Source organism: Periophthalmus magnuspinnatus, chromosome 1 (assembly GCF_009829125.3).
Source record: "Periophthalmus magnuspinnatus isolate fPerMag1 chromosome 1, fPerMag1.2.pri, whole genome shotgun sequence".
In the NCBI taxonomy this organism is placed as follows: domain Eukaryota; kingdom Metazoa; phylum Chordata; class Actinopteri; order Gobiiformes; family Gobiidae; genus Periophthalmus; species Periophthalmus magnuspinnatus.
In genome coordinates, this window is record NC_047126.1 from 18813917 (window position 1) to 18837882 (window position 23966).

General features: G+C 36.1%; 1 protein-coding gene across 1 annotated transcript in view; it reads left to right on the forward strand.

Moving 5' to 3' along the window:
• Window positions 1–23966, forward strand: part of lcor (ligand dependent nuclear receptor corepressor) — an 86729-nt gene that overhangs the window by 57424 nt on the left and 5339 nt on the right. The window contains exons 4-6 of the mRNA XM_033990003.2: window positions 5693–5807; window positions 11655–12011; window positions 17227–17323. Of these exons, the coding sequence (XP_033845894.1) occupies window positions 5693–5807; window positions 11655–12011; window positions 17227–17323 (569 nt within the window). The remainder of the gene's footprint in view (window positions 1–5692; window positions 5808–11654; window positions 12012–17226; window positions 17324–23966) is intronic.

Here is a 23966-nt window from a genome sequence, read left to right on the forward strand (position 1 = left end):
TTGACTGATCAGCAATCTAGCAAGGACTGAATGAACAGAGGGAGCATATATAGATTACCCTGGGCTGATTAGGAAATGAATGGCAGCTGCAGGGAAAACCAGGGAGGTAATAAAAGAAGGACCAGAACTTGCTGGAAAACGGAGCTGGACTGGGGATAAACATGAAAACAGACAGAACTGTGATAGCCCGGATTCTTGCCAAGAGCATAAAACTTTGTTTCCCCTGACACCACATCCCCAGAGTAAAGAACACAGAGCTCAAAATAAAGTTTACACGTTTAGGCCTGGTCTGTGGTGGAAATGAGTTTCATCTCATCAAGCTCAGATATTAATAATTTTGTCTGTATCATACAACACTTTCTTTTCTGTCTAATTTTACACATCTGTAATGAATGTGAGATGAAGAAATGAAGGGGGAGGGGCGCTGCTTGGCAGGGCATTATGTTTCTCATCAAAACATATCAGGTCCAATCAGCTGTTAGTCAGCCATCAGTGCACATGTTTGACAGCACTGCTTTTTCCATCATGCCTTTAGGCTTCGTAGTCCATGATGGCGGGTAAAGGCAGCTGCAGTTGCTTTTTTCGTCTTCACCCATTATACAAGGCACCTTGATCTTACCAGTGAAGTTACCAGTGCCTACGTAGTGGTGTTGTAGGCCATCCGCCTGCAGCCACCTTCAGTACCTTGCTCATCTTAAACACACATAATGATTCCACTGCTGCTGTCTGATTTGTTGACAGGCAGTAATAGCTTGTGCGTCCGACTGTTCACAAATAACAGATGCTACAGTTAGCGGCCTCAAAGACATAGCAACAATAAGGACATAGGATATTAGTATTGGATATCAGCGCCAAATTATACAGGAGCACACGTTTACATGTGTGTATTACCATTATCTGTCATCCTGCTTTCAAGCCCAAAGTGAAAATGATAACACTAATCCCCATCAGATGCTCCTTAAAAAAATCATATGTGAAAATGTCCTGAAATGTTAATTTGCTACAAGTCAGTGGACGATTTTCATGTGTGCCAAAATAGCTATTTATCACTGCCAAATCCTACATGTATCACCAATTAAGAAAAAACTGTAAGCAAAGTAATCAAAGAGCAGTGGCCGTGTGTGTGTGTGTGTGTGTATGTATATGTATATGTATATGTATATGTATATATATATATATATACACACACACATAAATGCATTCAATTTGTGACAGTAAATGCAGCAAAAGGTCACTGACAATAGGTGTACAGTGTTACTAAGTAACATGAGGCATTTTTAAATTGCAACAGAAAGAAACACATACCAACAATGGTAAGAAAAATAATACAGCAATGGTAAGGAAACAATAAACAAAGTAGAACCAACACTGATACAGAGAAAGTGCAGTATGACTTTATATTTAAACTGGTCTCTCTCTGTGTTCAGACCAGACCATGTCTTTATATAAAAAACTTTAATTTATTAATCCTTTGGCATTGCTTTTGTTGTAAATCCAGAGCATTCCACAATTTCACCCCACAATTTAATTTTTAATAAATATTACCGAAACTTGTATGCATCACTCAAAATACTCAACTCAACTTTGATTGTGTTCTGTTGATTTTGCACAATGTGTCTTTGAACAATATTCATTTTAGCTTCCCCCCATTTGTAGTAAATATAGTATGTTGTGATGTCATCTGAAACTCAGCAATATAAATGTATAAAATGATTGATAGGTTTGGTGGCCACGAGTTTAGCACCGTCTCCTCAGATCCACAAACTCCCAGCCTGAATATGGGTTTCTTCTTTTTTCCATCAGCATAAACATACACAGTGCTTAATGCTCTGGTTGTTTACTGCTGCTGAAAATGAATCTTGAAAGAAAAAAGAACAATGTATTTGTCTTCGTGAATGTGATAAAGGGTTATTCTGTTTTATTCAACTGATCAAAACAAACATGTTTATATGAGCGGGAAATGGCTAAGCTAATGCCCCAGACTCCAGTACATAGCTCATTAGCGTTGGCTACTACAGTCTGACAGGGACCAGACAAAAGGGGACCGTAGTTTTCTGAATTAGAGTTTTTTTTATGGTAATCCAAATTCATATTCTACAAGGAGAGACAAAAGAAAGTGGTGTGCTGAAACCAGGAGTAAATCAAGTCCCCTTTCAAAAGATACATATTTTAACTGAATTGTTAATCACTATGACAAAGGTCCTAACCCGTGGAGTCTCAGTCAAGTGCCAGTAAAAGACAAGACAGCGACATTATTCTGATTTAAATGTTTTTGATTGACTGACGACATCCTCACTATTATCTAAGAGACTGTTAATGTTGTCAAGTCCTTGGTTAAAACTTGTATTGGAAGTTACATATTTGCATTGACAAGGATTTATTCATAAACATTATACATATTTAAAGAGAAACTGAGATTTTCAGTTGCCTCATTGCCTTATTCAGGGTTTATATATATTCATGGTCACAGTTATCATAAGTGTTATTGTCCATGTATGAAATGTTTTCCTTTGCAATGTGCAGCTATTTTTTGTTTGAATAGTTCTTAGTTAAAGGTCCTACATTAAGCAAAAATGACTCTTGTAAACTTTAAGCCACGTTATAAGACTCTTACCTCATGAAAAACATACCTGGAGTTGTGTTTTGTTTCATTCACACATGTTTGAGTAATCCTTTATTATTAGTCTGTCTACATCTCCCAAGCTTGAAATCCTCTGTTCTACCTTGTGATGTCATGTAGTTGTAGTTTTCAAGTTTATGGCTACCTTTTACCTGTAGTACAGTAAAGACCAGGGCTGAAATCAACTAAATTATTATAGTGAAGATGACATCACAAGGTGGAGCAAAGTGTTTTTTGTTTGAGAGAAGAACTAAATATGCAGGATTTGTGTGTTAAACATGTGTGAATGAAACAAAACACAACTCCAGGTATGTTTTTCATGATGGAACAACATTATAACATACATCTAAAAATAGTAAATAATGGACCCTTTAATAATTGCAGTGAATAAACTACACTGTGTACTACTGTGTCCTTGGGCAAGGCACTTAACTCACAATACCTTCTTTAGTATAGTGTGTGTATGGGTAAGCGCATCTGTCCTCTTTTACTCTTTTACCATGTTTTTGAATAGTTTTGACAGAATTTAAAAGTTTCTCGCTCATCCTGGCAAACAAAATTCCAATAAAAAGCTTTAAAAGGTTGTGTTAGTAGCCAGATTATTCACAATCAAAAGGCAAAAGGCACAAATCACCTGCAGTTATCCAAGTAATATAATGTCCTCTGCACACTACAAAGTATTCTGTGTCACCATGGGGTCCTGTTGTGAATGAAAAAACTTACACTGTAGTTTAAATCTCTACAAAGATGTTCTGAAATACATGTGAATCTTTTTAGCTTATCTTATTTTAGCTGTTCGAATAATCATATTGTTGTCATTGTATTTTTTCCACATTGTTACGCCCTAAGCTACCTCATTTAAACAAGTGTAATTTCCTACATAAGAAATGCAACAACAAAAAATTCATGTCGGTATTGTGGTGGAAAATCAGTATCAAATATCAAGCCTTTTTTAAATATCAAAATCAAGGTTGTGTTAACACTAGCTCCTTGTTCATTTCAGAGACGATTCACCTTTTGTTTTTCGATGACAGATCACTGCCGTGTGCAGCTAGTTGATGTGAAGGGAGAGGAGGAGGAAGAGGAGGAGGAGGAGGGCAGAGCCTGATTTTGTACTTGACCTTTCACCCTGAGTCTGAGACATGCCATCTGCCCATTCACAAACATGCCCCTCCCTCACGCTAACGGCTAATGTAACTTTGCATACATGTAAATATACGGACATGCTTAGAGAGACTGGATTCACGACAGAAGGGGAGCTACACGTATTCAGTTTGGGTCTTGTTTAGTTTGGCAAATTGAAAGAGCACAACGATCAAATCAAGATGTTGAACTGTGAAAAGGTATTGAACATTCTGTAAAAATTGAAATGGATAAATTGGAAACAAAATTGTGAACCTCTTGGCCAATATCATCTGCAGTGAAAAAAAAAAGTAAATGGACATAGCTAACCTGCTAGCTGTCGCGTTCGATATAGGAAGTGAGAATAGGCGCGTTTCTGGCTTCTTCGATTCTGGCTTCAATTCATTTTCTATTGATAGAACTTGGCCCCTCTCTCTGTAGCTGCTGCTGTCAGGCTCGTCATCTTACAATGTTTGTATTAACCCGCTCTACATAATCCTGATGTTTTTATTTCGCTATTTTGTCTGTAAATCAAGATCTGGCTCCCGCTAGCATTAGCAACAGGTTTGATTGACAACGTTGCTAAGCCCCCACTCCTTGCCAAACCAGTGGTGTGGGTGGAGAAGGGCATTCACTTCAACAGCCCCACAATGGGCTCTGTGGTTGCTGATTGAGGCGTTAGACTTATCTGAGCTTTATTTTAACACAGTCTGAACAGAAAGAACAGACTTAGTTGGAACTATAGGAGGTGAGTTGATTTTTACTCTTAAAGAAGTTCCTCTCAAATAACATTACAGTCACAAGCTAGTTGAAAATCAAACACCTAAAAAGGACCATGAAGACTCAAATTGATCAGACTCCTAAATCCATATTTTTTCTTGAGTTTTCTGAAAAAAACAACAACAAAATTGCAGTGTTTGCTAATGCTTGCATTGTGTCACCATGGTAACTAACACATACAGGCAAAAGACCCTTAGCATGATGTCACTGCAAAGTATCAATAAACCTTTGGCCTAAACTAGGGCTAAACCGGGTCTGAACTCAAGTTTTCTATTTCCAAATCAATATGAAACGCCAATTAATAAATCAATAAACATCATAATAGGCTCTCACATCTCTAGATCTTTGGCATCAGGAGGAGGCGTGTGATTGGCCAGTTGATTTGAAAAAAAGTGCCTTAAACAATGGAGTCTCAGTCAAGTGCCAGAAAAAGACAAGGCAGCGACCTTGCTCTGATTTAAATTGATTTGATTGGCTGACAACATCCCCACTATTATCTATGGGATTGTTAATATGTTGTCAAGTCCTTGGTTAGAATTGAAAGTTATTGAAAGTTACGCACATGCACTGACAAGGATTTATACGTAAGCATTATACATATTTAAAGAGAAACTGAGATTTTCAATTTGCATAGGAAATTCTGTCCTTTGTAGTGTGCAGCTTTTCAAATGCACCTCAGGGGAAATGTGGTGTTACCATCACTTCCTTTAATCGTTACACATGGTTATTCAGATCACCAGAGAAAGGTGCTAACCACTCTGCCACCACCATAGATAATGTATATTTAGGTGGAAGTTTTAGAGTTGCTGTTTAAAATAGGGTTGGACAATCAAATCCAGAGGGCACTTGGGTCAATTATCCATTACCATTATTTTCACTGTTTAGATGGTAGAATATTTTCTGAAAAGAATCAAATATAATATATGTACCTGTAGTTTAGACCCTACAAACATGTTCTGAAATGGGATTTTTGCAGTCTATCAGTCTATATTTCAGTCTTTTCTCAAATATTATTCTCCTTGTTTAAAATGTGTTCTCTGACCAGATTCCTTTTTTTTTTTTTTTTTTTTTTGCAAATCTAATTGCAATTTCAATACCTGTCAGAAAATTTGATTAGATTTTTTCCCCAAAATCCTGTTGTATTGTTCCTGATGAGTGTCTCCTCCTCAGGACCACAGTGTAGACGGCCCTGGGGCCCAGCTGCTCTCTCCCTGTGAGGACTCCAGAATCAGCCGACTGGAGAGACAGGCCCAAGACTTCCTCAATGCTGTGTTCCACAGAAAAGGTACTGCTCTGTCTCTCTTATACGGTCATTAGTCATTAGGAGAAATACGTGTACCGGTATATACTTTTTATTGATTGATTTTGTTATATTGCATATTAAAGTGTGAAGATACACTATGTAACTTTTCTGCTGGAAGGTTTGCCATCTGCTTTTTTCCTTTGAGACATTATTGTTATGCTTTGAGTGTTTCACAGTCTGGCATTTAATGTATTCTGACAAAAACAATAATATCTCAGTGAAGAAAGTTACATATTGCAGCTTTAAAATGATGTCAAAATGGACTAATCAACTAACTACTTTATAATTATCAAATACAGAATTTGGCATAATGTAATTGAATGCATTCAGTAGTGTTGGAAAAGCTGCATTTTCAAAGGTTTGCTGAATCCATCCTTTACTGTACATTCACTGAGTAGAATTATAAACATGATTTTTTTGTCTTTCTGGGACAATTTCAAAAGAATCCAAAGTTGCCGAGAGCAGGTCAAATTAAAACCCTATTTTTTCTCCTAATCAGTGAATATACCTCATTAGTGCGTTGCCTCTGGTCATATTCAAACCTTTGTGTGTGAGTGTGTATGTGGTTCTCTCCTGGTCTGAAATTTGGTCTTTCCCAAAGGAAATCAGAACATCTGATTTGACGGTGACAGGATACTCGGGCTATGACTCTTCCTCTGGTGCTCTTAATGTTACTGTTTTCTGATTGGAGGAAATGTGGAGCACACTGGTACATTTAGGACACAGAGACATGGGGAAGCCACTTTTAATTGATTTTGACACTCGTAAGAAGTAGGCCTGTCACAATAACACATTTTCAAATGCGATATATTGCTGAAGAAAATATAGACGATTTATGATAATACTGAAACTAATTTATACCACTGACACAAAACCCTACAGCAGGGTTATCCCAAAAAGCCCATTGTACATGAACAATATTGTTTAAAAAAAAAAAAAAAAAGATAATAAATAAATAGCAGAACACTTAAATAGACATTCTGTATTCATAATGAGTCATATAAGTTATTTATTAAACCTTCTTCAGCTTAAATATAATTAGTAGTACTGAAGATTAACAAAAAGTTCCCCCTTAGTACAAAAATAGTTTCCATGATAAATACTGACTCCCAAAAATGACGTTCCCACACGTGTTTTATGTTGTTTCTCAAAGTCAGTTCTTACTCACGATGATATTTTGAGGTAAAACAAGTGTCTTTCAAATGCAGAAATTTCCTCAAATATTATGTCATTCAGACAATTCAGTTCAATTCATAGTCTGAATCAGTGCTCACATGCTTCTCAACCAAAGCACAAAAGTTAGTATAGACTAAAATACATCTTCCAATTTTGCATTCCATTATTGATCACTGATCATTTTAACATTTTTTTAATCCTTAAGAAAGAAGTACATAATTTAATTTTGTTCAGTTTGACCGTTAACTGTTAAGTGCAGATTTTTTAAATCTGGTTTATATCTAAATCTATCTAAATAGTGAATTTTGGTAAAACCTATTTATATTTTAGAATGTATACAGTATCCACACAGTTCACTGTCATTAAATAAGTCTGAAAATGGAAATCCGATCACCCCTCCCTGTTGTTAGACATTGGTTTAGTCCGTTGCATCGGTGACATTCACGTGCATGTCAGGGCTGTACATTTGCTCTCATTTTTCACGCCAAAGAGACACAAAATCAGCAAAAATGTTTAACTAATGCCAATAAAGTCTCATTGTATCATTCAGAAAGTTAGTTTTCTTATTCCGCTTCATTACTTTATGTCAAACATGTCACATGTCACAGTAATGTCCAAACATGGAAAAAAGACGAGTGGAGATTAGGTCATATTTCTGTCCACCAAAACGCATTGTAAGTTACTAAGCTTCACTGTTTGCCATTGATTTATTGTCCCTCCCTCGACCAAACTGAGAGTTTCGCCCCTGTGTCCCTCACACCAACTAACTTCAAATCATCTTTCTGTGACATAATGCAGCTTTAGATCTTTGCGTTGATATATATTACAGTAGTAGCAATACATTAGTAATAACTGTAGATTAGTAGTTAAGATAAGATATGTAAGTTGTTTGTAGTTATGACATTTCTAGATGCACTGGACAATGTATTATATAGAAGACAGACTCTTTTTTTATCCTGCTGTTTTAAAATACGGCCAAACACTTTCCACAGAGATCATTCTTCCTCAGAGTAAATGGGTCAGAGAAAAGAGGTCGTCCGTTGTCTTGGACTAAACTTGTGCGTTAATTTGAAACCAGCTAAAACTTAGTCAAACTGGGACACAGCCTGCAGCCTGCGCCCAAACTTGAGGGAAGAGGGACTAAACAAGAAAAAGATGATCTAAAAGAGCTTAAATGTAAAATGTACATGTTAATACGCTGTTTGCAAATATAGCATTTTCAAAACCATAAAAGGTGATTTAAATAAATATGTTATGTGTTAAAAACTGATACCCCATAGTAAAGTACCCCTCTTTAACAAACCTCAATGTACAGTAAAAATAATCATTTGCATATAGTTGCCTAATTGCTGTCTTGTCGAGTGCTAAACTTATGCCAGTAACCCTGCTCTAAATTGTGGCCTGGTTGAGTTCTGGTTTAGCCCTTGCAGCCTTTCACACAGTAACTTGTCTTCACACTCTGTATTATTGCCCAGACAAAGCTCTCTGTGTTGGATGGCCTTTTTAAGATCACAAATAGCACCAAATCAATAGCGCTCAGGCATCATATTTAGTGTTTTTTCTTGAACCCAGTCCTCCTACGTTTGTTGTCACATTTTCATTTGAGGGATATAGCCTTTTCACATCTTCACACTGAAAAAGACATAAACCTGAATGTTCTTGTTTTCATACAAGAACATTCAAGTTTCAAATAGCTTCAAAAGTTGTGTTCCTAAAGCAGATTATTTATAAAGGCTCCACAATCTATCTGCTGCTGTTCAAACATTTTGTCAACATTGCTTCAAGGAACAAGTTTGTTTATGAACCTGAAATAAATTTGAACCTGTTTACAAAGTGTTATGAGATAAAAATATGTTTACTTTAAATTAAATGATGATTTAGTTTTAGACTTATAGTTCAAAATGTAGTAAATCATTATTTTGAGTATGTTTTAGTCGACTAAGTGCAGGGCTGGGCAATATGAATATGATTTGATTCTTTGTGACTATGTAATCTTTTGTTCATATCATATCATAATTCTGTATGTATATATATATATATATATATATATATATATATATATATATATATATATATATATATATATATACATACATGTCTGATCTAAATCATGATATGACCTTTTAGGTAAGACATATACTCCTAACTAAACATCATGAAATAAACAAAATAAATGATAATCACAAAGTTTAAAGATGTACTGTGCAACCTTTCTGAGGAGTGGATCACCACCTGCTTTTCTTTATGCAGATATTATACATTGCAGAGAATGCTCCACAGTATGGCATTAAACTTATCTATCCTGTATTTATTCAGTAACAGGCATCAGCCACTTATCTCGATAAACACTCCAGGCAAAGCAATAATATCTCCATGGAAACAAGCAGGTGGTAGCCCTCCACCAGAAAAGTTACATGTGTTAAAGGAATACAGCTTGCATCTATTTCCCCACTCAATGGTTAACCAAATTAACACTGTTTTGCAAGGCTTAGCAAAATGAGCACAAAAACAGGCATGTAATATTTATCACTTAACCCCAATTTTGACCTCCATAAGCCACTGTGTATTGTATGGATTGTATGTATGGATTGTAAATGTTGTTTTGGCACAGCTAGCTCAGGATTAGCGTTTTGGGCTAATGTGTTCTTGCGAAGGAGGATTTAAGGTTGTAATAAAAGTCTTTTTCTGGCTCAGTTATCTGGGACGAAGCCAGATTAATGTGTTAGTAACAAAAGATGGAGTTTGGATGAACAAATGAATCAATGAGATCAATGTCTGTGTTAGTTTAGCCACAGCGCGGAGGGAGTTAGCATGCTCTGGATACAATGCACCTCATAACTAATAGCATCTGTGCATTTGGGTCAATTCATTTTCAGGATTTATATGAGTGAGAAAGCAGGGAAAGACAAAACTATTGGGAGGCGTCTCAGTATTAAGTTTTTTTTTTGGTATTGAGCCACTTTTTGTTGCATATCATTTTGGTTATATAATTTAAGCAGGCAACATTATTTTCTTAATAGACAAAAAACATCTGCCATGAAGTAGGACTGTGCATCGGTATTGAGTTTCAGTCATTTCTAATCACCAATAAAATGTTTTTTGTTTTTTTTTATTGAAAGGTTCACAGCTAATCCGTGTGTGCTTTTTGTGTTTTTAAAGGTCTTATATGATACAAAACTGACTCTTTTGAGCTTTAAGTCATGTTATAATGTTGTTACCTCATCAAAATCATACCTGGAGTTGTGTTTTATTTAATTCACACATGTTTGAGTAATCCTTTATTATTAGTTTGTCTACAAGCTCTAAAGCTCAAAATGCTCTGTTGTGATGTCATGTAGTGATAGTTAGTTAACAGATACCCTTTACCTTTAGTTCAGTAGAGATAACAAAACACAACTCCAGGTAAATTTGTGATGAGGAAACAACATTATAACATATCAGAAAATAGCTATGGACCCTTTAAACATGTGTGAATGAAACAAAACACAATTTGAGGATTATAATGTAATCTGGACCCCTTAAATGATTAAAATGATTTATTGTTTATGTTCAGGAATTTTTTTATTAGTTTTTGATTAGTTTTTATTAAGACTAACTAAAGTTGAATCAAAAATCAACATCTATTATTATTATTATTATTATTATTATTATTATTATTATTATTATTATTTATTTTTTTATTTAAAATTGTTTTTTTGTTTTTTTTGCCATATCGCCAGGATAACATGAAGTCTATGTAATTATAATAAATATCACAAATGCCACACATCTATACTCTACAAATGTGAGTGCATTAGTGTTATATCATCTCATGTCACTCACATGATACCAGGATTAAGAGCCATTTTTGGATTATTCCTCAACATATTTGGGATTATATTTGGAGGATCACAGGATCAAAGAACATAGACAGAGCAATGAGACACCACATTCCTGGACTGAAAACGACATCTGTGGAAATATATACTCTGATATAAAAAGCTCAAATATTTAACATATAGTTTTAAAGGTACTACTGGTAAAACATGGGGCAGTGTAGAGAGAGCGGGTTTAAGCAAGGAATTTTTATTTTCATTCACTTTTGAGCTGTAGTAGTAGTAGTAGTAAAATTTGTAGTTAAAACAATTAAACAATAAAACATATCAACAGCAAACTTTTACAGTTCCACAACAAAAAATAATTACTACTATATTACTATGACACTGTCTTTCCATCAATGGACTATAAGACCAAATCTGGAGGTTTTATTCTAAACCAGGACTAAATCTAAGCTAAACTCACCCAAAGCCTGGACTAACCCAATGTGGAAAACCATGTCCTTTTCCATGCAATACTGGTAATGCTATGGTTGTGTTGTTGTGTAGAGCCTATATGCAAATAATCTTCCCTAATTTACTTGTTTTCTGTTTGTTCTTTACTAAAGCAAATGCCTAGGAATCACCTGAATTTGGGCAATTGTATCAATGAGGACTATGTATACCTGCAGGTAGAACTGGTTTGCAGTTGGAATTGTCTTCCATGCATAAACTGTGCACACAATAAATAAAGACAGGGGATTATACCACCAGTGTTAGCACAGCCATATTATATATTAGCCTTATTATGCGTGCTCTGCATCTAATCCCTTGTCTGTTGTTTTTTCTTTCTCTGCAGACCTCCCAAGTTTCTCAGACCCTCACATTCCTCTAGTGGCTCGTGAGATTATGCAGCGAATGATCCGCCAGTTCGCTGCCGAATATACCTCAAAAACTACTCAGGACGACCTGCCGCTGCCCAACGGCACCATGAAGGACCAAAGCCTGTCCCCTTCCTCCTCCGCCTCCTCCTCTAGCCCCTCCCCTGTGCCTGGCCCCGCCCTCAGCCCCAACGGCACCACCTCAGACGGGCCACAGGGGGGCACTGCTGCCTCTGCACAGAACCCCGTCCTCAGTAAACTCCTCCTGGACCAGGACACGCCGCTCGACCTGACCGTGAAGAAGAGCCCGGTGGAGCCCCCACCTGGTCAGCAGGGTAAGTGCATGTAAACATGAAAGCCGCGCTATCTGATTTTTTACTTAAATAGATAGCAAAAGAAAACATTTGTCCATTCCTTTTCCCATTGCTCACTTACCTTTCAATCATCCTAATTATTCAGAGATCACTGTGGAGTTTTGCAATGATGGTAAAGCTCACAACAACGAGCATGCTAGCAACTAGCAATGTGCACTTCCTGATTATCAGCGAATAAAATGCTTTATAATTAGATGCAGACAGCGCATATCTTATTTTAACCTCAAGAGCTGATTATACATCTGTACTGGAGCAAGAGAGATTTAGCTCAGATATGATGCTATTGCCCCACCTGTCTAATGTCAAGGACCCTTAAAGTACCATATTTTGAACAGTTAATTTTTCCTTATTTTATTCTTAAAAGTTATATGTGTGATGATTTTCCATTTCCAAAGACAAACATACTAAGGTTTATTAGTAAGGACTATAGATGCATGATTTTGGAAAAGAAATCAAGAATTGCAGTTGTTAAATTTGTACTATACGTTAAAAAAGTAAGAATCTCTTCAGAGAGCACATTGTAAATAACTCCAGCAGCATTAACATTTGAGAGAAGACTGAAATATGATTTGATAAATTAATGCAAGACTCACAAGCATTTGAGAACATGTTTGTAAACTATTTATTTTCTGTTTAAGGTCAGGATCATTTGTTCTTTGCAGAGAACTAAATAATTGCATTGCTTTATGATTTTTTTTATTGCGCCTCCTAAATTGCAATCTCAATTTAAAATACAAAGCTTAAACCCCCCTGCATAAGCCCAAACCGGAATACTGGCCGCTGACCACTTCTAACCACTCCTGCTTTGCTTTTCAAAAGCATTTGCATCTGAAAACCTAGAAAGCTATTTCTGTCTATCATTTTTCCTGCAGTCCAATCATGGCTGTTTATCTGCAGAGGAAGACTTCTCTTATCAAACATATCAGTAGGGTGAACTTCCTAACTTTCCTCTCCTCAGTCTTTATAACTTTCCTCACACTGATATTTGACCCAACAACAAGATGTGGGAGGGTAGAGAGAGTGCATTTATATGAATATAGGTGACAGGGTAAAAAACAAATAAATAAGTAATAGGCATATTAGTTATACATTACAAATACAGATGGTGCATTGTTTTTCTGTTTTCCAAACCTGAAGTTACCATCACTTAAAGCCCACAGTGTAACGTTTTAGCCAAAAAATATAAATATTAAAACTAAAGTAAAAACATTTTTGGAGATGTATATTGCTCTGAAAACCATCCTTACTCTGAGTGGGCTTGCATCCCCACAAACCTGACTCTTATTTCACCTGAAGGAGGACCACCTTCTGCTTTTTTCCAGGGATGTTTTCCTTTGGTTAAAATATTTCCCAGTATAGCAAAAATAATATCTATCGCCATGGAGAATATTCATGATTGGTTTTAACTTTCATTCATGATTGGTTTTAACTTTAACTTGGTTTTAACTTGAAATATCTCCGTCTCCTTTAATCACCATTGAACGGCGACGGGTGGGATTTTGATGGGCAGATTTGTGACCCTGTGACTAACACCGGCTTTTCTGAATCTCCTTACGCTAAGCCTTCTCAATTTTCACAAAAAAGATTTGGCCTTTACATTTGATCATATTCTTTATCTTGGCTTGTTCACTGTCTTCTGCATGGGAACATTACAAACTGAACTAGACATGACCTGCTCAAAACCAATAATCCCTCCCCTGAGCTGTTCTATCTAATGTTTTTAATGTGTTTTTAAATATATATATATAGCTTATAGTCTTGCATAGCCTTTCAAATATGGTATTTTTGTGCATTATTAAAATCCTAGACTACATTCATGGATATAATTATTTTCAAGTCAGCTAAAACAGAATTAATAACTATAAATAACATGGTGAATTATAAGGATTTAAATTTAAATATGAACAACTGAAGGGAGAGTATGATATATTGCTTTTAGTGGAGCAAAAAGTGAAAAGGAGGAGAGGCTGAGGAGGCTGTGGTTTCTGTCGCCGCGGTGAAGATGTGGCAGAGGTAGGTTCAAGCTAAAAAAAGCGGGATGAGGAATGAGAGGCTTGAGAAGTAATTGAGAGGTAGCAGGTTTTGATTGGCTGACAGAAGGTTAGTAAGTTAGTTTTGTAAAGTTACTGATGCAAACATGTTGACTAACCAAAATCATTTTCCTAACCTCAACTCTAACCCTTTTCCTAACCTAAATTATAACTTCATTAAACTTCACTTTGAGTTACCAAAGCTTACCATTCCACCGGAGCTTAGTATCTAGCATTAAACTGAATTCATAGGGATTTTAAAGTAAAAGTGAGTGAAGGAAGATACATGATAGATTTTTTACAGGAAAATAGTTTAACTCCAGTGTTGAGGGAGAGAATGGAGAGGCTGAGGAGGTTGATGTTTCTACTGCTGCACTGAAGAATGGGCAAAGAAGGTTCTATCTTAAATGACAGGAAGGAGAGGTGGCTTGACAGACAGGTGACAGAATATATGAACAAGAAAATATAGTCTTCATGCCTGCATTTGCATAACATTAAAATTATTTTTTCCCTGGGACTCTTCATCACATCGTGAGACAGGACTTTTTTTTTTTTTTTTTTGTTTAGTTACCTAGCTGGAGGGACTAGCCTTTCTGCACATAAAACTACGCAGTTAAAATATATATATCCAAAGATGGGAAGAACATTCAGGGTCCTATCTTGTAATTCTGCTCTGTCCTCTAGGGAGAGTGAGACCAAGACAGCAGTTAGGCACAGGCACGAAAGAAAACTTTGTTCATTCATTGGCTTATAATAAATATTTGGGTGGTAATCCAATTTATATATAATTTACGCAAAACTGATTGCGTAAATTGATTGAATGGTTAAAAGAGATATATTTTGTATTTTTTATGCGTGCCTCATGTGCTCTAAAACCCTGATTGGCTAATCCACTTGTCAGTCATGTCCATCTGAATTCACTGAGATTCATTGGTGGCCAGACTCACAGTATTATTGTACTGAAGTATTTGTTCTGGATCCCAGGTAACCTTTTCCTACCAAATGAATTTCATATACCATAAAGATAACATTATTTTTTCCAATTAAATTACAAATGTGTCCCTTTACTTGCTACATGTTGACACCAGAGATAATACCAAATTTGACTAATGGCATCAGACTTTATATTTAAAAAACAGCAGTGCAGGGAAAGCCAAAGGTTGAGAGGCTAACTATCCTCCATATGTTTTTTACACATGTTTTGGACTCATTAAAATTTATTCCACCTTTCGCTGCATAAATCTCCATAGAGAACGGCGTGAGCTTTTGATAGCGCGAAAAGGGAGTTTCCGATCTGGACACATTACATTAAACCTAGCTTAAAGACGCAGAGATACTAATTAGCTCCTTCATTAGCTTTGGCCCAGACCTCGTTAGCCAGCACTCGCTACATTGGGACATTTTTATCATAGTCATTAAAAACATTCTGCGACTCAGTGGATTTTGATCAAACGTGAAGATTGTTGAGAGAAAATCATTTTATCATCAAATGGCATTTTGTAACCAACTGTGATGGATAGAAAACCACATTCTCAAACACAAGGAGAGGCCACTACACAAGTGCTAGTAATGACAAGAAAGTAGTTGAGCAGGCATAACTGAAGCAGCTTAATAAAAGTAGTAGTTAGGGATGGACAATATATTGGTTGTAATATCGGTATCGTGATATCGTGGTACTTTTGTATATATTGTCTTGTCTGAAAATTCCCAGGTATTTGGCGCTGATATTTTTCCTAAGCTGCCCCTCCTATTATTACATTGCTGGTTTTTAAAGTAGTGAAATGACTTGAACTTGCTAATGCTGTCTACCACAACATTACACACACACACATAGATAGCTGCCATAAGTTACCTTGCAATTTTCGAAGATAATTTTTAGGTTTGTTTGTTTTTACATCAAATGGAAGACCAGCGTGTCCTTCCACAGAAAGGCCATTTGTTTGAGTACTATCCCTGCACTGTTTTTGTAGCTTTTATTGCTGTGATCTTTGCCCTTATTTGAAACACGTGACGCTTGAATGCACATGGAACCGCCTCCGGATTTGTTCTGTCAGTGTTAAGCAGTTTTTTTTTCCTCCATTTTATCATCACCTCGTGTTTGCTTTTGGTCCGATTAAACAACAAAAAGCCTTAAAGATTAGTGAGCCCTCAGTCAGTATATAGGACCGCAGCTTTGGTAAGAGGGTCGAAAGGTCAACTGCACTTTAGGGATTACACCAGTAAAACACATACTACGCCATTAATTTAAATACTTCGTACATTTGCGCACTCGCTGGACTTTAGGGTAGATAGTGCTCTAAAAAGCTCTGAAAATCTGTATATTCTCAATTTCACTGTAAACAAGGATGTTATGTGGTCATTAAGACTTTATACAGACATTAGGAATTATAATGCTAAAGCAGGAAAATAGTTCAGTTTAAGCCTATGGGAAAAAATAATTTAGAGCAAGAGAGTAAATGATTAAGAGTAAATACTACTATGACTACAGCTGTGGCTAGTGATATGATTAAATATATGCCTTTAAATATAAGTAAATATATCTCTACTTATGAAATGAAGTATAATTTGGAAAGTTCAATGCTTTGACACTCCAATGGAAATTCAATGCGTAATGTGTTGTAAATCATGTATATTACCAAACATAAAAATATACTAGCAAGTGAGAAATTGAAACCTTTTACAGAATCAGGTTCATTTGTTTTTCTTTTCTTCAAAGACACGTCACAGCAACATCATGTCTCTCTACTGATGATGACCACAGATACATGTAGTTGAAACATGTCACGGAAAACAAACAAACTGGTCTGTTAGATGAAAGTAAAAAGTAATTTGAAGAAAATGACACTGACACAATGATAACGTTTGCACACCAAATATCTGAATTTGAATGAATGTGAATGAATGTGTCTCCTGATGTTTCAGATGATCAGATTTGTGATGTACTGTACATGTAAACACACCAATAATCTCATCTAATTCAGTTTACGATTACTGATTCTGTTTGTATTTGTTTTTTTTTCTGGTCAAATAATTGTATCCATGCCAAACACTAATCATTTGATATTGGAGGCGTCATTCACAGCACTGTTATACCGTACCATGTCTTTCTATAAGTCTGACATGTTGTTTTGTGTCTGTTCATTCAGATGGCGTCCTGGATCTCTCCACTAAGAAGACCCAGAGCACAGGGAGCAGTCGGCCCTACTCTGGGGTCAGCCCTGCCCCTGTGCCTGTGCTCAAGAGGTAAGAATTACACATACAACATGATTTACATTGTACCAGGTATCTGCTTAAATATATACTAAGAAAGTGACTCCGGTTGCAGTCAATTAGAGTCGCATTTGAATGGCCATGATGTACAAGTAAAAGAGGGCTGTTTCAATATTAAAGTTATGATTTCAATACTCAGGGAAAGGCTGCATACTACATACTTCACAATGGCAGTTTCTTGTGATACATTATAATTAAATTTTCAACACAAAATAATAGTAGTTTCCTTAATATTATAGATTGCTCTCTGATAAAGGTCAAGATCAAAATTCTAAAATGATTCAGGAAAGGTCAGATTTTATCGAATTTTCATTATTGTACTTGTTCAAATACGTATCTAGTTATCTGGGTGTCCAACTCATACATGCTGTTGTTGTGTCCTTGGGCAATACACCTTACCCACCTTGTCTGAAAGTGGGTGGGTGAGTGGTTGGTGGTGTTTGGAGATGCTATGGCACAGATTGGTATCCATGGTTTTATAAAACTAAATTTAGATAAATTAATGAATGTTTATTAAAAGTGCTCTATGTAACTAGTTCTAATGTGTAACTTGCCTCTATGGAGATGTTTTTGCTTTGTCTCGAATGTTCCACTGTATGACAGTATTATCTATCTCAATGGAAACAGATGACACTCCAAGTTATAGTTATAGGTCAGATCTGTGGAGAGGCGACCCCACTCGATGTAAGAATGCCTGTAATTGAATACACGCAAGAAAGATCTAGTTAAATACCAAACTGTGGAACAATTTCAGGCAAAGCAATACAATTTAAACTAAATGAAGCCCACCAGAAAAGTTACATAGTGTACTTTTAAATGTTCCATAATGAATGAATTGGAGAGTGAATTGTTGTCTATCCAGGCTCTGTATTTGCTGGTACAGACCCCTGCAATCTGAATATAATTTTACTTTTACCATCACACCCATATATGTCTTATATAATATTTTAAAGATATATAAAAATCAAACATATATTGAAGACTCCGCAGCTTCTATCAATATTATATTGGCTCTGTTTCCAGTGGGATTCAAAGATCTAAAATAGCTTTGGTTTCTAAGGGAAAAAGTACTGAAAAACCAATAGTTATGTCATACACTTCACCTCCTCAAATCCTCTCTTGCATGCATCTTTTCCTCCTTCCTTCCTTGTCTCGTCTCCTTATTGATGCGTCCTTGCAGAATTCAGCGCAGTTTGATTGACTGAGTAGCAGGAGGTCATTCGCCGTATTTTTATTTATTTTTTATTTTGGTGCATGTTTTACTAAGACGTTGCAGTAAATTCGATCGCCTGGCTCTGTCCTGAAGCTACAGTGACTCCTCCCACCTTAGCTCTCAAACGAATAACTTGCGAGATCAATACACAGATATACCCCGGGTCTATTGGCTGCGGCTAGAGCAGTACATTCAGTATTCAAGACAGAACATCAATAAAACCTGGTAATATTTACAAGTTTGATTAAATGGTAAAGTAAAAATAACTGCTCTTTTTATTCAGGTAGTGGGCTCAGTGTAAGACATGTTGAAGTTGAAAAATGCCTATAGATTTTACCTTAAATAAAAATGACCTTTTTCCTATATAGGGCTAAAAAAATATATATTTTTTTTATTTCATCTGCAAAGGCCCAACAATAGAGATAATAACCAAGATATGAATATTGTATTTTTTAACAGCAAAGTCTACCATAGCATTACTAGCTATACAACTCTCTTCTAAACTACAGAACAGTACTGTTTCAGTCAATGTATTAATTTTGATTCAATGCAAATAATTTAGATTTTAACACATCTACATCTACTTACATAGATATAAAGGCTCATTTTTATTTAAATGCTTTTTGTCCCATCATTATATGTAGAATAAATAACATATAAAAAGTCAAAGTATCAATATCGGAATTGAAAAAGCTGGACTGGTGAATCTAATTGTGTTTTTATAACATTATACAAACCTATTGATAGCTTTCTATAATTTGATAATGTGATACTCCCAGATGAGGGACAAGAATCAGTTCTCCTAATCACATTACTTTCAACAAATACCCACTAATGTTGAATCTGATCATTTATTTTACAACAAAAATCTCTAAATAAACAATAATTTTAAAAATTATTAAAAATAATTTACCATTACTAAAACACCAGACATAATGTTGATGTCTTCTGAAACCAAAGCCAAAAGCCTTTTCGAATCCATCTGCAGTGAATTCAGTCCAATCCTCTGGCTGTGTTACTTGAGTGTCTTGTATCGATGAAGCTGCAGTATCCGGATCAGTTATCGACGACATGTTCCCTCCTCCAGTCATGTTGGAATCTTTAGACCTGAGCTTGCGTCAGAGGGACCAAAAACCAGCACTAATCATACCTGATATATATAAACTATAACCACAAGTGATGGTAACAATATTTGGTTAGTTGATATTCATTATTATACAGGTCACAAATGAAAGAATATTCAAAACGTTATTATTTGTTAGGGATTGGGTCCACAAACTCCACAGGCCCCAATGATCGAAACTGAATGGAATCGCCAGTGACTTAAAGATTCCCACCCCTACTATTTATACTGACAGAGAACACATTGATCTATGTTCCAGTTCATGTGGATAGGCCAAGTATTTACACAGATAAACCATATACCAGGCCATCAAATCTGCCATCTGACAATGACTATTTTAGAAGCTATTAAAGTTATTTTAGTGTATTTATAGTCCAAAACTAAACTAAGTATACTTATTGATTAACTTTAACTTTAGTTTAGTTTATTCTTTATTTACAAATTCATTAATCCTACAAAAGAAAACATGACCTGTACCAGATTTAGCTATTGCTACTTTCCATCTGCAGTCGCACATATACTAAAATTACACATTACAACTCTACTTATCATCATCTGAACTGTTTCCATGGAGATATTATTGCTTTGTCTGGTTCCACAGTATGACATTAGACTGTTTTTATGTTTTTACTGCTTAAAAATACTGAAAAAACATTTTATATTTGCTGTGTGCAGACTTGCCTCTCCACAAACCTGACTTGTAACTTAGCCTGATGGCATCACCTGCTTTTCTTACCTTAAATAGAAAATTTGAATATTGTCCTATTTATGCAACTTGTTTTTTCAGGATTGATACTTGTTTTAGTATCAGTTTTGGATTTTTAACCATAGTTTGCCTTGTTTGATCAAGAGAGACTCTAACACTCTGTTTCACTTGATTGCTAGCAGATTTCAGGAGTTTTTGGTGTATTTATGGGTTTCAGCTTCCCATTTAGACACTATTTTATACTTTTTCACCATTCGAAACATATATACTGTGATCATTTTAAATTGTCAATTGCGAAGCCAACAGTGCTAATTTGACATCACTCTAAAACTAACACATAAGAGAAGCAGAGTGAAAAGTAATATTTAAACACATATGAATTCTGCATGTTGGAATTATCTTTATTTATTCAGTCTCTTGATCATAAGGGTGTGATATTAACTTGTTGAGCTGCTGCTGTGGTGTCAGTAAAAGTCCTTGTATCGCCCAGATCCTGCATCTGTTTGGGGACTCCTCCTCTCCTCCCCCCTCCCTCAGTGCTTAATATTGTATGAGTGGATCATTAGTGACGCCCAGGGCCTCACAGACCCTCAGGCAGAGGCCCCAGCCCGTCCTCAGGGGCCCTAAGTCAGCCGCTGAATTCTCAATATAGCCCCGAGTGTTTGTGGAGGTGAAATGCAGGTAAAAAACTCAAATTCCCACAAAGCATGGCAGAACAATAGATTCAGCCAGGCATGTTCTTTGTTTATTGGTGGTTTTCAGATCCTAAATTGTGACGACGTCTAGAGACAGTTTTTCCATCCATGAAATATCTAAAAGTAAACGTGCAAATGTTGAACCTGATCAATTCTATCAGTGTCTTCTCTAGAACAAAAATATAGAATGTTGTGGTCATCTGATACACAGCAATTTGTGGAAGACGTTAAGTTTTGTACTATAGAACTGCCTTTACTGCCTTTCTCTGTCCACCCCCCATTGCTAACTCTCCGTCTCCCTGTCTGCAGTGTCCCTAACATAACCTAGCATAGCTGTCTCCGTTAGCCTAGCTCTGCTCTCGTTAACCCTGTATTGTTTTCGCCTAGTGCCCGACCGCCCACTGGGATAATCTGTCTCAGAGCCCCCACGGCGGACTCCCCACCTCGGATAAGCCCCCCCAGCCTCTTCCCCTCCCCTCCGCTGTCATGTGCTGAGTTGACAAGCAATTTTTTTTTCCCCTTTTTGTGCACATTAGTGTTGTCACGGTACTAACATATACCAATTCTGATACCACGATGATAATAAAAATCCTATTTCTTTAGACAATAGAATGTGATTTTCAACATCAAATTGTACGTTTTTATATTATTATGTGGCAATCTGATAGTATCTGTGTAATCCTCAGTCGTCCACGTAGGTTCCATAGTGGTCCATGGGCGTATTCTAGTCTATGTGGTACAGCTCAAGATCATTCTAAAGCTATTCAGGAAAGGTTAATCTCTGTCCTGTGAATATGACTTTCTTAGTATCTATACCTGCTCAAGTGAGTATCTAGTTTCAATCCTCTGCTTTTTATGTCTTGAGGATGGAATAGTTTCAAGATACCTCAAATTTAGTCTCAAGAAAGCAAAAGGATTAGATTGTCTGCTTGGTTTTATGGATGTGGTATTAAGAAGAATGATGAGATTGGTGACGTAAATACAATTGTTGGGCATTTTATCTATTTGAAAACCAAAAGCAATGTCTTTGTAACACGCATGGAGATAAAGGTGTCTACGTCTTTTCAGAACAACTTGCTAAGAATTGGCTTACTGGATAAAATCTGGGGAAAAAATTCTATGAGATCTTCTTGATTTTGTTTGTTAGAAAGTATTTTTTTGGCAAAGACCAGATATGGCTCAGTTTAAATTAGAATTTGTCTAAACGGAGCAATTGAGAAAGGAGCTACAAAGTCTGGGTTTGTATAGAGTGTACATAAAAAGTATGCAGTATTCACGTGACGAAAGTGGAATTTTGTATCTATCAAGAAATTCACTGTAACTGTAAAGGAGCCCATCACTTGAAAAAAATGCCATTCCTGGACAAATTTTCAAAGACAAGCAATTTTCTATTATTAAAGTGAGCACTCTCTAAAAGCTTCAGTTGCTATAGTTACTGGTGAGGACTATAGGCTCTGTGAAGTGTATAAGCTCGGTATGTTCTCAGGTGGTTACTGTGTCCAATTCAATTTCATTTGTACAGGTCTCGAATGAAAACACCAAAATGAATATGCCGTCTGTTAAATAATAAATAACATTCAGGGTTGTTGCTACAATTAACTAAATCAAATAATTGAAACCAACCAATTGTTGAATAAAATGTCATCTAAGTCTGTAGGTGGTTTTCAGATTTTGTGATGTGGTGTTACACAATTTTGTATTGATCATGTTCTCTTTCATTAAAAAAATATGTAAAACCTAATCATTTCTAACAATGTTTTATCCCACAACATGCCATGATACAATAAAAATCTGCTTTGTTACGTTCATTTTGGCAAATTTTTTAGCTAAACTATGAGCTATAAACAGACTTGAATATGCCATGTGCTTAGAGATAGTGATCAACCAAAGAAAGCACATTTCAATACTTTACGAAGATGTGAGTCTGGCCACTGGTGAAACTCCATGTTTTCAAATGGATGTGATATTTGGGTTAGCCAATCAGGAACACACATAGTCTGTCCACATCAAAACAAATATGGCTGCTTACAAGGAAAAATAGGGGTATTTTCTGAGCATTCAAGCTTCAAACGTAGCACAAAGCAGGATTATTCAAACATGCAAAAAATGAAACAAAGAAAGGGTTACCAGCCTTTAAAAAACAAGCAGATTTAATGACATTCATAGGAAACAAGCAAATGGATAGCTGTCTATAACTGGAACATCTGTCATTGAATAAATGCAAGATAGACACTTTTAATGGCTTTCTGCTGAACATTGTAAGACAAACAATCAGCCGAAGAGTTACACACATACATCTATAAAAGAAGTACTGTTTCCATCACATTGCAATAATCACATAATGAACAGATTTCTGGTGTGGATGTAAACATGCATTCAATCCTCTAATGCACAATATGGGATTATTCACAAAACAAAATACAGCACTGAGTAAGCGAATGTGTAAAATGAATAAAAGCTCATAAAAGTTTAATTTGCATAACATGGCTCTTCTAACACATGCGTCTATGACAGGTTTAAACATAAAACTGTTTCTGTTGCCTCCATGTCTCCGTCCTTCAGCTGCGGCTCTGAGCTGCTCTAGGTGAATTATTGATCACCTCTGTTCACTGTTTACCTCAGGACTCACGCTGGCCTCATCAGACAAATGAACTATTCACGAAGTGCAGATGTTTCAACAAAGATGTCTGCTGGAATGGTTTTATTCTAATCTTTCCTGTAAACCACACTAATTATTGTTTTGTTGTCATTTAATTTTAATGTTCAGCTGCAATCCTAAATGGTGTCTTTTCCCGAATACATGGATGACAGTATGAGTATTAGTGCAGCAAGATTAATCAGAATTGAAATCGCAGTTGCTGTTTCCAATTTGCAAATGG